The following is a 16,718-nucleotide window of genomic DNA, read 5'->3' as shown; positions in this document are numbered from 1 at the left end:
CCCCAGGAAGGGCTTCCTAACATCTGATTGGACTACGTGGGTCACGTGCCCATCCTGCACCAATGACTGTGGCCAGGGTATGGTTTTGCTAACCAGGGCCCCACCCTGGGAGCTGAGGGGAGAGTCACTCTCAGTCCACTTGCATAGCTAAGAATGGGAAAGTGGCAGTCCTGAAAAGGTGTTTGGGACACCATTACCCTGAAAGAGGGACAAAGATGCTGGACAGCCAACAACAGTTGTCCACTCTACCATTTTTTCATCAAGTGGACAGCACAGACTTAGCCTCACATGCTATGACCTCATCTGACCCAGCGTGCTCATCTATGCCCACCGAGGGCAGTTACAGATCCCTTTGCACTGTGCCATCCTCATAGCAACTGAATTTGAATCCAGTCTCTGGCCATACCACCCTGAACGCACCTGACCTTGTCTGGATTTGAATCCCAGCTTTGCTACTTCATGTCTGTGTGACATGAAATAGGGACTAGAGTAACCACTTCAGAAAATGGTTTTGAAATAATAAATATACACCCCTTGCTACAGGCCTGCCACTTGGTAAGCTTTCCACAAGTGAGAGCTGTTATCGTACCTCGAAAGTGACCACAATGGTAAAAAGTAGGTCACGCACAGCAAACACACCCTCGAATTTGGAATCCCTCCCTTCTCTCCATCTTTCTGCCCTGAGCCATCCCTCTTTTTAGGGGTGTCAGAAAGCTCTGTGAAGCAGGACTATTTAGGTGTCTCTGGGTTTCTTTTCTGAACACTGTCACACAATGTCTGAGGTGATTAGCCAAAAAGCTTCTAAGGTAAAATGAGTTTTTGTGGGACTGATACTTAGAGCATTCTCATTTGTATTCCTTCTTCCTCCTCTCGCATCCTCCCCAACACACACACACACACACACACACACACACACACAGAAAGAGAGAGAGAGAGAGAGAGAGAGAGAGAGAGAGAGAGAGGGTGGGGGGAGAATTTACTTGAGAAAGTTAACTCTCAGGAGTTTAAAGTAGCTGCAGTATTAAATTGGATATGCTAGTAGCTTCCCCTGAGATGTCCTGAATTTCCTTCAGTCAAATATCTCTTCCTTCAAATTTACACTTTCTTGATAGAAAAAGAGAAAGAGCTGAGGGGCAAGGTCCATGCTTCCTGGAATGCTCCAAGGTCATGACTACTGTCACACTCTGAGGGATCAGTGTGGGTGCTGGACAAAGGGGGACAAGCTGCGGGGCAAATGTGGGTGCTGGACAAAGGGTGACAGGCTGAGGGGGTAAGTGTGGGAGCTGGGCGAAGGGTGACAGGCTGTGCAGGGGTGGGAACAGCTCTGGAGTTATCAGCTCCACACAGGCCAGCAGCTGCTGTGATGGGCAGAGCCAGTGCAATCCTGATGCAATGAAAATCTGGAATTCTGATTTTTCCCCCCAAAAAGTAAAAGATACTTTTCTAACATTTGTTTATTGTCAACAAGGTCCATACTTTCCACAGCCCCAGAGTCACTAGGTCTCCAGGGTCGGCTCCAGGTGGGTGATAGGCGCACTGACACACTGACTCAGGGGTCCGTTACCTTATGCGACTCAATGAAAAGACACTGACTCCCAAGTTTCTAAGATGGGGAACATGTGCCCGGTTTCTGGCCTATAACAGACCACACACACACACACACACACACACACACACACACTCACACTGGGAGGGTGAGAAAGCAGAAAAGAAAGCAGACTAGCAATGGTTCCCCAGTGCCATCGCTTTCTGTTCACAGTCACATGTCAAAAATCATCCAATAACAGAATGTGCCAGTTCAGAGCTGGCCCGGGCCTCCGCTTCCAGTTTGTAAAGCAGGGGAGGGCACTGTGCCTCAGTGTTACAGAAGGACCGAACGGAGATCATGAACGTGAGCTTGCCCTGACAAGAGAGGGTGTTTTGCAACCACTGTTTGATGGTTCACAGGAATTTGGGGGTTTCTCCGGCATGGCTGTGTCCTTGTGTGTTTGAGTGTGTATATGTGTGTATTTACATTTATTCTGAACAGAATGAGCCCAAATAGCTATAGATCATCCCTTCCCGGCATCCACCCTTAAAGGTGCAATAATTATGTGTGTACTATGCAGAATGAGAATCACTAGTGAACAGAAACTGCCCCCCAACCTGAGAACTCACGGCCGACATCAGGAGGCCCTGGGTGACCACTGCGCCTGCAGGCTCCCAAGGAAGCGGAGTCTCATGGTGGCCCCCGCTGCTGTGAGGGAGTCCTTGGCCTCTGGGTTTGAGGTCTGGCCTCACCCCCCAGTTCACAAGCAGCTGAGTCCCCAGCAGGCACTGTGCTGTGGAGGGTTGTTTTGGGGATAGGGGTGTGTGGGGGGGGAGGGGGCAGGGTAAATTAAATCTCTTACACTGAATATCATTTTGCTGCTTTTTCTTGGATATGAGTTGCAGGTCCTGCTGAATTCTCTCTCTCTCTCTCTCTCTCTCTCTCTCTCTCTCTCTCTCTCTCTCTCTCTCCATATATATATATATATATATATATATATATATATATATATGTTTATATTTATATATATATATTTATTTATTTTTTTACAAAATATATTTGATTGATTTTTTACAGAGAGGAAGGGAGAGAGATAGAGAGCTAGAAATGTCGATGAGAGAGAAACATCGACCAGCTGCCTCTTGCACACCCCCCACAGGGGATGTGCCCGCAACCAAGGTACATGCCCTTGACCAGAATCGAACCTGGGACCCTTCAGTCCACAGACCGACACTCTATCCACTGAGCCAAACCGGTTTTGGCGACTCTTAGTGAATTATTATATTTCCTATCAGGTGCTTTAAAAATAAAGAAGCAAGTTAACAGATATTAACTTATTTGTCTCCCCATTATTTGTCTCCATGTTGTTTCCTCAGAGAGATAATCATGGCCCGAGCTGCCTCTGTGGGTCCCAGCATCCCCCACTGAGTGTCACCCCACCTGCACCCCCAGCAGTGGACCTCTCATGACAGGACTCCCAATTGCCACAACAGACTTTCCTCTGGGAAATGTCCCCGTGCTGGGGCTTTGCACACAGTACAAATGCACTTCTTCAAAATAGACTCACCCAGGCCGTGGTATTTTGTGGAAGAGCCACACTCAAGGGGCCAAAGAGCCACATATGGCTCATGAGTTAGCTGACCACGGGTCTAAGATTATTTTTTAAAAAAAAATTGTCCTGACAAACCAAGGCTTTTATATGAAAAAGCAAGCTTCTTATTTTAAAAGGGTTTCCCACTGTTTCCACTTTGGCAGGAGGCTCTGTAGTTCGAGGTTGTTTTATGATGTTAGGGGGACAGTCTCACGTCACGTTCAGTGAAGCTGTGACCCATGGGGAATGTGGGAACCTGGGGCCAGGCCCCCTTCTCACCACACTCCTCCAACCCGCCCGCACCCAAAGCCCCGCATCTACAGCCTCAGCCCAAAGTGTACGGTTTTGGTCACATGGTTACATGGAAGCCCCCCGCCAAGGGGGAGGGGGCACAGCTTAAAGATACAGAGGTGCCCAAGACAGACCCTCCCCACTCTAATTTCTCCCCGGTCAGCCCTGGTAGAGTCATAGAGTGAAAACATTCAGGTCTAAAGGATCTGATCTCACATCATGAGACACTGAGGCCCCGAGTGGGGAGGCACATTGCCCTAGGACACAGCTGGCCAGGCAGCTGTGGGCTGAAACCCGGATTGCCTGCGGCCTTACAGGGACAGCAGGCACATGAGCAGCAACATTGAGGGGCCACATCACTTTGAAATATGAAAATGGAAATGGCTAGAAAAATAGAGAAACTTTTCAAAATGGCTTTCTGACTCTGGGTAAACAGTAACCACATTTTTTTTTTTTTTCTTTTTTGCCTGTTGGAGGCCTGGTTTTTAATCACTCCACAAGCAGTTTTCATTTCTGTAGTAAAATTGCTTGTGGTTCTATTTAATTTGTTTCTGCAGGAGCCAGCTTTGATGAAGATCTCCGAGGAGCTGGCGGACCTTTTAGCACAGCACGCTCAGCCAGTCAATGAGAAACGCTTCCCCACGTGGGGGAAATTCCTCTCCACACTTCTCAGTCAAGGTAAATAAGACTGTAAAGTTTCCATTGAGCTCCCGTTTCCACAACCTAGAATTCTAGTCTTGGGTCAACCTGGGGCCAATTTAAATGCCTTGCATCTCTTGTGTTGGTTCGGAAAAGGGCTCCAACAGCAGACTCCTTCCCTCTTTTAAACTTTGCCTAAATATTTATCTTGCACTCGGCCCCTTAAGTAAATAGGAACTGAGCACACCAAGCGTGGCAGGCGCAGCTCAGGATCACAGCCTTTTACGCGCACCACAGACTGCTCCTGAGAGGTGGGCTTTGCGACCCGGTGGGTGACCTGGATCTGGATCTCACCAAGACCACGAGCAAAGCTTTTAAGCCCTTGGAGGCCCACTTTCTGCACTCACCTGCTTCAGAGTTGGTGGGTGCAGGAGGGTGGGAGGGGGGACTGTTTCTGTTTTCCGTGTCCATCTCCATCATGGAAAAGGAAACAGTCAGGTTCCTGAGTGGAGGAGCTGGGGATTAAGAAATGAAAGAAAGAAAGAGACCAAGAGGCAGAAGTAGATTCATCAAGCTGGGAGCCAGGTGGGTGTCATTCTTCCTCTCTGATGGAGAAGCAGTGAGCAGCCGAGCCCCGCAGCAGGTTTATTTTTTAGAGTCAAAGGAGCTTATTTGCATTCTTAACCAGGCCCTAGCATTACTGGATTTACATATCTAGACCTGCCCCTGCTGACACCTGGACAAAGGTAAGTCAGAAACTGAATAACACCCCCAGCCCTCTTGGGGGTGTGTAACCGGGACATGGACTCTGCCAGTGCCTCAGGCTCAGCTGACAATTTAATGAATGTCCATGTGCCTTCCCAGGAGGACCTCTACAGGTGGGAGGAGTCAGCGAAACAGATGTGAAGGATTCTACCTGCAATGGGAAATAAATGTCAGTTTCCTCCTGTTTCCTGGGAGGGTGGAAATGGTCTCACTTCCCTTTGTGAAGGTAGAACCTTCTATAATAATGAAAGTGTAATATGTAAATTAGACCAGACAGCTGAATGATCTTCTGGATGTCATTCTGGACATCCTTCCAGATGAAGCCTTGGTGGCGGGGCCATAGGTAGTTAGGTGCAATCAGGCAGGCAGGTGAGTGGTTAGGGGAGATCAGACAGCTGGGCAGAGTGATTAGGGGTGATCAGGAAGGCAGGCAGGTGAGAAGTTAGGAGCCAATGGTCCTGGATTGTGAGAGGGTGCAGGCCAGACTGAAAGACTTCCTCCCCACCTCCTTACCGGGCAAGAATTTCATGCACCTGGCCTCTAGTTGCTAAATAAGGATTCTCTACAGTTCCGTTCCTTTCATCCTCCTCCTCCTGGCTCATCCTCATTTTCTAAAGACATTAGGAGGCCTGTGAATGAGGGGATGAATGGAGCAAATGATGTTTATCCCCAGTGGCAGAAATCCCTGTGGGAGTGTTACACCCAGAGACACCCATGCAGTGCCGCTTACTCAGCATAAGGCACATATTCTTATATGCTTACCCAAATGAAAGAAAAGAGAAGGCTACTGTAACAGACTATAGAAGATATCTTTTCATCTATTCACCATCATCAGGTGATAATATTATATTAACATCAATATGTAATAATATCATAATACTATAATATTATATGGTAACAGCAGCAACAGGACAATCATGCTAATAGCAGTGACGATCAGATAATAAGCTCCATGGGTACATATTGTGTGCCAGGCACTATTCTAAGTACATGTATATTAATTCATTTGGTCCTCCTAATAATCTTATGAGGTGAGTACCATTATCACCTTTATCCTATAGAGTAGGGGTGTTGAACTCAATCAGAGAAGGGGCCAAAATCTAAAATCCAGCCTAAATCACGGGCCGAATGGTTTACTGAACAATCATAAACTGTCATTGTGATGGAAACACAGCGGAGTGCAGTGATGACAGCGCGGTGCGGGCCACATTGCAAGGCCTGGCGGGACGGATTTGGCCCGCGGGCCTTGTGTTTGACACATGTGCTATAGAGGAAGAAATTGCACTACAAGAGATCAGCTACCTTGCCCCAAATCCCTCTGTTGTTATGTATTATAATAGAGTCAACAAAAGGCTACACCTATGTTGTTCCAGAAGTGTTGGCCAGAGCCCAGAGCCGGTGGAATATTTATCAAGGAACACATCTTGGCTCAGTGTGCGAGAGAGCGTGGAGACCTGTTGGAACACACTGGTGGGCAGGGTGGGATTGGAGGGCTTAGCCAACACTGCTAATGAACCATTTAAGCAAGGGGTTGGATGGCCAGCCATCTAACAAGAACGTTGAAGAGGGTTTTCACAGGTGGGGGAGATATTGCTGCATGATCTCCAGTGTTCTCTCAAATCTAAATGTCTGTAACTCCACAAATTTCCACTGATAGAAAAACCAAACTAAGAGAGTCAACCCCAAGGATAACTAGAAGAAAATAAGGTACCGATCACAACAACAAAAGAAAATGGTCAAGAATAAGGGATTCTTGTCCCGTGCGGCTTGGCTCAGTGGATGGAGCCTCGGCCTGAGAACTGAAGGGTCTCAGGTTCTATTTCAGTCAAGGGTTCCTTACCTCAGTTGCAGACTTCATCCCCTTTTCAGTCAAGGGAAGCAACCACTTGATGTGTCTCTCTCACAACGATGTTTCTCTGTCTCACCCACTCCCTTCCACTCTCTCTAAAAAAAAAAATCAATGGAAAAATATTCTCGGGTAAAGATTAAAAACAACAACAAAAAGAATAAGGTATTCTTCCTTTGGCCAGGTGGCTCAGTCGGTTAGAGCATTGTCCCGTTCACCAAAAGATTACAAATTCAATCCCAGGTCGGATTGAGTACGGAAGCAATTGATGTTTCTCTCGTTCTCTCGCTCTCTCTCTCTCTGCAATGAAAGCATATCTTTGGGTGAAGATTTTTTTAAAAAAAAGAATAAGGGATTCTTTTTAAGTTAGAAGAGAAAGATGTGAAGACCTCCAGGTCCATCCAGGACAGGATATTAGAAAGTTCTCAGATTGTCCAAGGTCAGCCTGCAAACCTTCCTTTAATCTGTGTATTTTCATGTGATCTTTGCAGAGTAGAAAGAGTGTTCCCAGCTCCTGTCTTGTCTCCTCAAAGCTGTATTACCACAAGTTTAGGCTTCACCTGACCCTCTGTTCATCTGCTCATCTCTATCCTTTCTTTCAGCCTTTTTCTCTCTTTGTCTCTTTCTTTTTTCCTTCCCTCCCTCTCTCCCACACTCCTTCCTTCCTTCCTTCCTTCCTTCCTTCCTTCCTTCCTTCCTTCCTTCCTTCCTTCCTTCCTTCCTTCCTTGTCTTTCTTTCAGCCATATTATAAACAGTGCCTATTTATGAGAGGTAGAACTAGCTTTATTAAAGAACCAATTTTACAAATGAAGAAACAAGCTCAAAGCTAAGAAGTGACTTGGACAAAATCACTACCACGTGGTAAATGGGAACTCAGTGAGATCCTACCATTTTAGCACATTTCAAAAACAAAAAAAAAACAAAAAAACGGTTCTAGTAAGTCATGTGTTTTCAAACCTCTGCCCAACTCTAAGCCTAGTGCATACATCAGGCCTAGAAATGTTCATTGATTAAACAACACTGTCCCCAAGGCTTTCTGACCCTCAGGTTACCACCCACCATCTCCCACGATTGCCTGGCTCATTTCATTTCTGCTCTCTCGAGTGTGCTTACGGCCGCAAAATGTCCTGCAAATTTGATTTCTGCGTTGCCATAGAATTATGTCAAAGGCAATACCTTTTTCTTTTTTAAAAAAGGAATTAATTGCTTTGAAAGGAACAAAATTAACAGTGAAAAAACATTGTGGTCATGATGCTGAGAGGACCATACAAATAAGCTACTTTGAAGTAAAAATTTAAAGTAATCACGTAGTTAGAAAGGACAATGTGTTTCTACTGAAGCGCTATCTTTTGAAATGTATGTGACAGCTAAAATCATAAAGTTACCTAAATCAGAGACTTGATGGGTGTGTTTTTTGTGTGGATTTTGTTGTTGTTTTATTGAATTAACCTTGCTAATTCCCCAACAGCTGGCATTTAGGTACAGCACACCCGATAGGCCTCATTTGAAGAAAAGCGTATCTCAAACCAACCCCCCAAAATAAGTCCATTTTCCTTCTAAAACTCAGCCTTCCAACAATGTTTCTAGAAATGTAAGGAAAGTGCCTTTGCATAAAATAACAGATGGCTGCATTTAAGAACCGCCAAAGTCTCAGGATTTCACTGTGGATGCTGCGCAAAGCCTGTGGGCAGAGGTCACCTCCCAGCATGTTTGTGAAATAACAGACCAACTTTGTCTTCACACTGTCAGGCTCCTGAGCCCCCCATGTCTAGGGGACACTTAGCTGTTCTAATTTTTAAATCACATCACCTAATTCTTCAAAAGTAATGTTTAAAGTTGTTTTCTACAAATGGGATATCTATAGTAAAACTTATTTAGGCCTAAAAAACAGAAAGCCAGGGCCATGTGATATTTGTGAACACCACTGGGCTAGCCCACAAAATTAGCTGGGGTTAATATTGTTGCTGTGATTAAGTATCAAATTTGTGATTTTTGTATGCAGAGTAAAAGGTAAATATGATAAATTATAAAGCTCTCATTATCAGCAAGGAGGAGGCACACCTGTCCCTCAAGAATGGCAGTATCTCCTGGCTCTGCATTTTCAAAAATGATTTACAACTGGCTTTCAATAGGAGTCCTTTGGCTGACATGATGGTCAGTGTTCTCTTACACCTGATCAAAGCCCTAACCTGTCAAAACTTCACAAAGCACTGCAGTTGAACAGCAAGAGCACTAGTCATCAAGGTATGAGCTGTGGGCCATGGGCAGCTAATTGCCCCTAAGGGATCTGCCTATTGGTCTTAGGTTCATCATTTATATAACGAACTAGAGGTTCACTGCATGAAGATTCATGCAATAGGCCTTCCTTCCCCTGGCTGCCAGCACTGGTTTTCCTCCAGCACCCAGGACCCAGGCCTTCACTCTGACCACAGTGGAGAAGCCAAGCCTCTTCAGTCTTCAGTCTTTGGTCTTTGCACCAAGCCTTTGTATGCAAATTAGCCCACCATTTTTTGTTGGGTTAATTTGTATACACACTCCTGATTGGCTGGTGGGTGTCCTGGAGGTACAGTCAATTTGCATATTTCTCTTTTATTAGTATAGATGGGCATACACTTAGGGATATTTATGGTGCCTCCCTTAGTATGATCAGAAAACTTCCATCCATTGAGCCCTTCTGTATGCCAACCATTGGGCTACACACTATAAACACTGCACCTCTAAGACTCACAACAACCTAGTCAGTTGGTTTCATTACACTCATTGTACAGATGAGGGAAAGAAAGTTCAGAGAATGGAAGCTACTTGCCCAAAGTCTCCCAATACACAGCAGATGCACAACCTGAGACCCAGTCCATCTGCCAAGGCTTGGCCTCTTTCCTTCTGCTCTAAGTGGGCTCAGTCCAGGTGAGCGAATCCTTTCACCTACTCCATGTTTGTCCCACCAGGAGGCGTGGTCGAAGCATACCCACCTGTGGAAAGTGTCACCAACCTGACAGTGGACATGGTCATAGAGCCCAATGGAGACATCAAAGTGCTGTCCACAGGGGACCAGTTGCATGCCGAGGGCCCCTTCATCTCCTCCGGTATCACCATGCCTCAGGCCTCAGTGAATTCCCAAGTTCTCATTTCTTTGTGCTTCAAAATTGGAAAAGCTTGTAAACTGAGAAATGTGGTCGGTTACTTTTCTATAGACCTGGTGACCTTTATTGACCCAAGAACCATGGAACAGCAGGTAAGTCTACTTGATGCCACGTGAACTACTAAAATAGGTAGACTCCACACTGTTTACACCCATGCAATCGGGCGTGGAAGGGAGCTTCTAAGATTCACCGCTCACCAGGGGAGCTGACCGTAATTCAGCACCCACATGGTCTGTGGCAATCCATGTGAGCCCGGGCTTTATGTCGGGAAATATAGGGTCTTCTCATTTGGGTACAGTTGGAGTTTAAGTGACCATAGCTCATGCCACATAGCTCTGTTGATTGGGCCTTAATTCTCCGCCTGTGTCTTATCATGAGTTTATTTTATGCCATCTAGGGATTAAACCTATCTAGAACCTGCTTTTAAATAGAATGGCAATCATCAGAAAGGAGTTGAGACCTTGTGTCTGTTCCTTTTCTTAGTAATTCATCAGAAACGTAGGTTGTCAATTTTTTCTTCTAAAAAATGTGTTGGAAAACATTTTATAAATATAAAAAGGTTTAAATAGTAATATAATTAACATTACATGTCCCGACCCAACTTAAGAAATAAAATGGTGCCAGTGCCACTCCAATCCTATGTACTCCTTGCCAGTCCTCCTCCTGTGGCCCTTCCTCCTCCCAGAGGTGGCCACTGTCTCATATTTGGGACTTTGATTCCTTTCAACATCTCTATGCACATTGATTACCAATATATAATATACAGTTGCATCAACTTTTTGTAGATCAGAACATCCTATATGTTATTATTCTACAACATGCTTTTCTATGTTCAGCATTTCATCTGGAAGATCCTCGAGTGGACATGTGTGGCTCTGATGTATAACATTCTTGATTATAATGTCTAAATTCATCACTACTTCACAGGATTTGTTTTTAAGGGTTCAGTTTCTCCTCGGTTAGTGATGGATGACCAGACAGACCTCTGTCTAAAGGATGAAAAGGCCTCCTGCTCTCCCTCTCTTGATATCCTCTGGCCAGCCAATGTTGTAAATGCTCTCTAGTTTTATATTCATTATCCTCAGGTTCATGATTATCTATTTCAGTCCAATGACGGTTTCAAAGTGAGATTTTATGTTTGGGCAGTTTTTAGCTTGTTTCATCATCATTTTCCATTTGCCTTCCTGAGCCCTTTATTGGTTTTACATTCCTTCCTCAGGTCCACACATTGAGAGCGAACAGGACAACTAAAGGGCATTCAGAAATAATTACCCTGGGAGGAGGGAGCAAAGAAACAGTGCCTCTAGTGGAAGAGCTGAGTGGCAGGGAAATGGGGGGAGGATGGAGGAAGGGGCCAGAGGAGGCAGCCCTCCCCATTGAGAAAGAAGGATTAAACCTGCCATCTTTGGGGCAGGATGGAGGCTGGAACTATGGGGCTGGTTAACTAGTGGTTTTTATTTATTTGCATTTGGTACAATAATTGCACATGGCAGTCAGTGGGTCCTGTCCCTGGGTGACCCACCCTTCTGTGGTTCTGGGATAACGATTCCACCCTTCACTTGCCTGGTCCCATGTGCCCGTCTGTTCTCACAATAACTCCCTCTCTGTTTCTCTCTTTTTTTTCCCTCAACCTCATCAGCCTCTCTCTGCTCCCCTTAGTCATCATATCACCTCCTGCCTCAGGGCCTTTCCACATGCTGCCCCTCCGCCTGAAATGCTCTTGTCTCTTCTTCTTTACCTGGTTAACCCCCCTCCCATTCATTATATTTCAGCGCAAGCTATGCTTTCTTAGGAGAGTCTTCCCTGACAAAGCCAAACTCACCTGTTATAGGTTCTCACATCACCATGTACCTCTCCTTCACACCACTTACCAGAGCTACAATTTTAAACGTGTTTACATGATTATCTGATTAAAGCTGTCTCCTCCTGTAGGAGATGTACTGTGTCTCTTTTTACTCCCTACTCAATTCTCAGCACAATCTCTGCCCGGGAACAAAGTGGGCGTCCAGTAAATATTTGTTGAAAGAATGAATTAATGAACAATTTAGAGGGTACTCTAGCAGATGCTGGATGGTGGTGTCAAGGCTTTTTGAGTAAGAGCTCAGACATCATGATGGATGGGATAGATAAATATTAACCCAGGGTTCTCTGGTTTTATCACGCTATGACTTCTCATCTCTTCCTGTTAATATTTGAGTATACAGCCATTTGTGTTATAGTTTTCAATAGCACTGTGGAGAAAGTTCTCAGGAAGTACATCAGAGGTGTTTCTACATTGGCAAGAGAAGTAGGTTAGCTCTCTGACAGTATGTGTACATGTTTGCAAAATTACTTGAGTACTGGGTAGCCATTTTGCAAACAGCATCACTTCAGAAAGCACCTCAGTTTCTTTTCTGATTGGCCGGCATTGTGGTGCCAATGAAGAGACTGGCATACTATCAACCTCCTTTTTTTACCAGTCTAACCGGGAGGGCATGTCATCTTGTTTTCCTCTGTATTTCTTTGATTATTATTGATAATGAACATCTTTTCAAATGTTTGCTGGCCATTTATATAGTAGATGGTCTTTAATTGCCTTATCATATATTTTGCCCCCTTTGACTTGAACTATAATATAAATGCTGATTTGTACAAGCTCTTTATATATAAGGAACTATTACCCTTTGATGGTTGTACATATTGGAAATATCTTCTTCCAGATTATCATCTGTGGCTTTTCCGTGTGTGTGTGTGTGTGTGTGTGTGTGTGTGTGTGTGTGTGTGTAGCCATTTTTCTTCACCATAAAAAAATCATAACTTTTCCTTTGTACTTTATTGATTTTGCAACTTTTGCTTTTGTAATTGATTATTTTACAACGTAATATTTGTGGAAAGGTATTCCAAGAGTATACCAATATCTTATTCCTCATCAAATTGCCACCTGCAAAACTTAGCACCCATTGCCAACTCTCTCCTGAGTCAGTCACCACTATGATGGTGGTAATTTACTTTTTTAAAAAAATTGTATTGAATTTATTGGGGGTGACATTGCTTAATAAAAGGATAAAGGTTTCAAGTGTATAATATGTCATCTGTCTATTGTATTGTGTGTTTACCACCTCCAGTCAAGTCTCCTTCCATCACCACTTACCCCCCTTTCCCCTCCTTTTTCTCTGGTAATCACAATACTGTTGTCTGTGTCGATGAGGGTTTTTTTTGTTGTTGTTGTTGTTGTTGTTGTTTGCTCAGTCCCTTCACCGTTTTAACTCATCTCCCCAACCCCTCTCTCCTCTAACAGCTGTCAGTCTGTTCTCTGTATCTATGAGTCTTTTTATATTGTTTGTTAGTTTATATTGTTCATTAGATTTCACATATAAGTGAAACCATATGGTATTTACCTTTCTCTGACTGGTTTATTTTACTTAGTGTGTAATATTCTCCAGGTCCATCCATGCTGTTGCAAAAGGCAAGATTTCATCTTCTTTTTTTATGGCCGAATTATATTCCATTGTGCACCTCAGCTTTTTTTATCCACTCAACTACTGATGGGCACTTGGGCTGCTTCCAAATCTTGGCTATTGTAAATAGTGCTGCAATGAATGTGGGGGTGCATATATTCTTTCAAAATAGAGTTATGAGTTTCTTTGGTTAAATCCCCAGAAGTGGAATAGCTGGGTCATAAGGCAATTCCATTTTTAACTTTTTGAGGTGACTCCACACTACTTTCCACAGGAGGTGCACCAGTCTGCATTCCCACCAGCAGTGCACAAAGGTGCCCTTTTTCCCACATCCTTGCCAACACTTGTTGTTTGTTGATTTGTGAATGATAGTTTGTTGATTTATTTATTATACATAAAATCATATGTATAATGCCTATCTCAAAAAAATGTATACACACAGTATGTATATGTATATTATACACAGCTGATAGCTCAATTTTCAAAATGAAATGTATTTTAATAAGCCTTGCCTTTATATTATAATTACTCAAAGTATGTGTATATATTTTTGAGACACTAAATATATACATATATATAAATTTATAAGAAGAAAAAACAAATATATGCAGAGCAAAAAGAAACTAAAGAAATAAGAGATGTTACAAATTATTATTTCTACATTGGAGGACTGAGGGTGTGGTAGGCAGAGTAACACTCCACCCACTCAAAAGATGTCCATATTCTAACCCCTGCAACCTGTGTGCCAACATGTACATGTGGCTGACTGAAGGCTATTGAGACTGAAGATGACCCTGGAATATCCTACTGGCCAATGCAGTCACAGGGTCCTGCCGGCTTTGGAAGTGGAGGCAGTGACAATGAGCCAGTGGAAGCAGAGAGCTTAGAAGATGGACATGGCAAGGAAGTAGATTCTACTCTAGAGCTGTTAGGAGAAATGATGACTTCCTAATACCTTGATTTTTAGCCCAGGGAGACTTCTGACATCTGACCATTTAAGCCACTACAGTTTATGGCAATTTGTTTCAGCAGCAATAGGAAACGAATACAGAGAGTTTTGGGTTTTCTGTATTTGCATTTTCGAAATAGGCATGCATTATATTAGTAATCAGAAAAAAAAAAAAAAAACACTGAATAATGAAAATCCTAAATTTGTATAAGATGTTATAATTTACAAAGCACTTTCACATACATGACCTTACATACAAACACGTCTTGCAGTAGATTTGAGCGGCAGAAAACTGAGGTGACCACATCCATCTCAAATTCTTGCTTTCTGTCCCCGCAACTTACCAAGCTGGCAAGGTAAGAGCAGAGGGGAGCAGGGTCCAAAGAAATGTAGAGAAAATAACAGCCATGCACCAAGGATGGGCCCACAATTATGAACCGGCTCCAGACAAGATTGTGGAAAATCCTGCCCAGACTTGAGGAGATGGGAGTGTGGTTCTAGGGTGGCACATGGAGGAATGGTTTGGTAAATGTAAGGTTTCAATACTGGAATCATTGGGCAGGACCCAGGGTTTCTTGGGAATCAGAGGAAAAGGGCCAGTCCTGGGAAATGGAGCTGGTCGGAGCATCGTGCGAAACCACTCCTGCTGGAGACCTTCCATGCAGATACATGAGACTACAAGGCAGCCAAGTTGGGAATCTGACTTCTCAGTGAGATGAAAGGAGGGGCCCTGCCTCCTGTCACTGCCACCCTTCCACAGGGAGCGGCTCACTATTTCCAAACCCCAGTGTGTCCTGGATGTCAGCATCTAGTGGGTTTCGGGAGGGCCATGAAGCACCGACCAAAGGCCTCGAGGAGAGATTGACATGACTTTTGAGCAAATATGTTCCAAGAGCCTTCTCCACTCCATGCTGGAGGCCGAGGGGTTAGCAATTCAATAAGACATGTTCTCCGTCATGTGGAAGCTCATTTCACATCCGTCATCCAATTTCATTCAATACACATGCACCCAATTGTTGTCTTCTTACTGGTTCTTCAGCATAAATGTTGCCTCCACAAGATTTCTAAATCCTTTAGAAAGCCCTGGACCTTAAAACTTTTTTTTTAGCCTCTTCATGAAGTCTAACACAACGATAGTCAGTCATATGATGGCCAGTTGAGTGATAGGCGTTTGAAAATTCTAGAAGATCCAGATCTGTTGAGCTTACTTATTCACTTCTGGGAAATTCTCAAAGAAAGAACAAGTGTTTATTGAGCATTTATTATGCACAAGCCATTACGGTAGGTGCTAGAGGGCTCAATGATGCACAAGGTGTCCTGGTGCCTGCCCTTAGGGAGCTCACAATCTATTGGGGGAGACAGACTTAAAAAGTGAATTACAAGAAAAAGCGTAAGTGACAACTACACAGGACAATAAAAAGAGACATTAAAAAGGGAATGTTGGCTTAATTACCTTCTGTCTGGAACAATAAAGAAAGATATTTACAGAGGAGGTGGGGTTTGAGCTGAAAGATAGTTAGGATTGGGAGGAGGGTAAATAAGAAGGAAAGATGCTGTGAAGGATGGTGGTAGAAAAGATCAAATCACACATGGTAAAATTACTGTCTAAGTCTTTTAAACATCATATCTGATTTATATCCTGTAATTATGCATTTATATATCATTCCCCAGTTCCTTTTCTTTAGGTAAAATTCACTTAACAAATAGATTGGCAAAGATGCTTTCTGTTGAAATTCCCACATTAAAAATGTATTTGTTTTTAGATAGTGTGAACTTTTGAAATAACTATCTCTGTTATGAACATTAATGTGTTGTCTTAAAAGAACAACAAAAAAGAGAGTTTACATGGAAAAAAAAAAAGAAAGAAAGAAAGAAAGAAAGAAAGAAAGAAAGAAAGAAAGAAAGAAAGAAAGAAAAGGCAGCAGCTGATTAGCAATGATGGCTCTTCCTGGAGACAAAAGGAAATGAGACCGAATACAAAGTACAAACTGTGAGGAAAGACAAAAATGTAGACCTCCATGTATAGCACAGAATATCAATATATTCTGAAAACTGATTCTCAGAGTGCCTAAAGAAAAATAAATGAATGGAACTATATCAAACTAGAAAACTGCTCCACAGCCAAAGAAAGGAGATGAAATTTGCCAGCCAGAAGGGAGCCAACCAGAAGGGAGGCAGCCAACCAGAAGGGAGATGAAATTTGCAAACAGTAGCTCCGACAAAGGTTTAATTTCCAAAAGAGAGATATACATTTTATTTATTTATTTACTTATTTTAAATACTCATAAAACTCAACACCTAACAAACAACCCAATTAAAAAGTGGGCAAAGGATCTGAAAATACACCTCTCCCAAGAAGGCTTACAAACAGTCCCAATAGATATATGAAAAGATGCTCAACCTCACTGGCAATTGGGGAAATGCAAACCAAAACTACAGTGAGATACCACCTTACACCTGTTAGAGTGGCCACTATCAATAAGACAAGCAACAAGTGTTGAAGAGGTTGTAGAAAAAAGGGAACCCTCATT

At 43.4% G+C, this 16,718-nt stretch overlaps 1 protein-coding gene across 1 annotated transcript in view; it reads left to right on the top strand.

Moving 5' to 3' along the window:
• The window catches only part of IQCH (IQ motif containing H), a 197,268-nt gene that overhangs the window by 132,026 nt on the left and 48,524 nt on the right, over positions 1 to 16,718 (top strand). Inside the window, exons 16-17 of the mRNA XM_036437981.2 lie at positions 3,968 to 4,088; positions 9,607 to 9,893. Coding sequence (XP_036293874.1) covers positions 3,968 to 4,088; positions 9,607 to 9,893 — 408 coding nt within the window. The remainder of the gene's footprint in view (positions 1 to 3,967; positions 4,089 to 9,606; positions 9,894 to 16,718) is intronic.

Source organism: Pipistrellus kuhlii, unplaced genomic scaffold, assembly GCF_014108245.1.
Source record: "Pipistrellus kuhlii isolate mPipKuh1 unplaced genomic scaffold, mPipKuh1.p scaffold_m20_p_1, whole genome shotgun sequence".
NCBI classification, from domain to species: domain Eukaryota; kingdom Metazoa; phylum Chordata; class Mammalia; order Chiroptera; family Vespertilionidae; genus Pipistrellus; species Pipistrellus kuhlii.
Note: the sequence above shows the minus strand (reverse complement) of the source record. Positions and strands in the feature narration are given on the sequence as shown.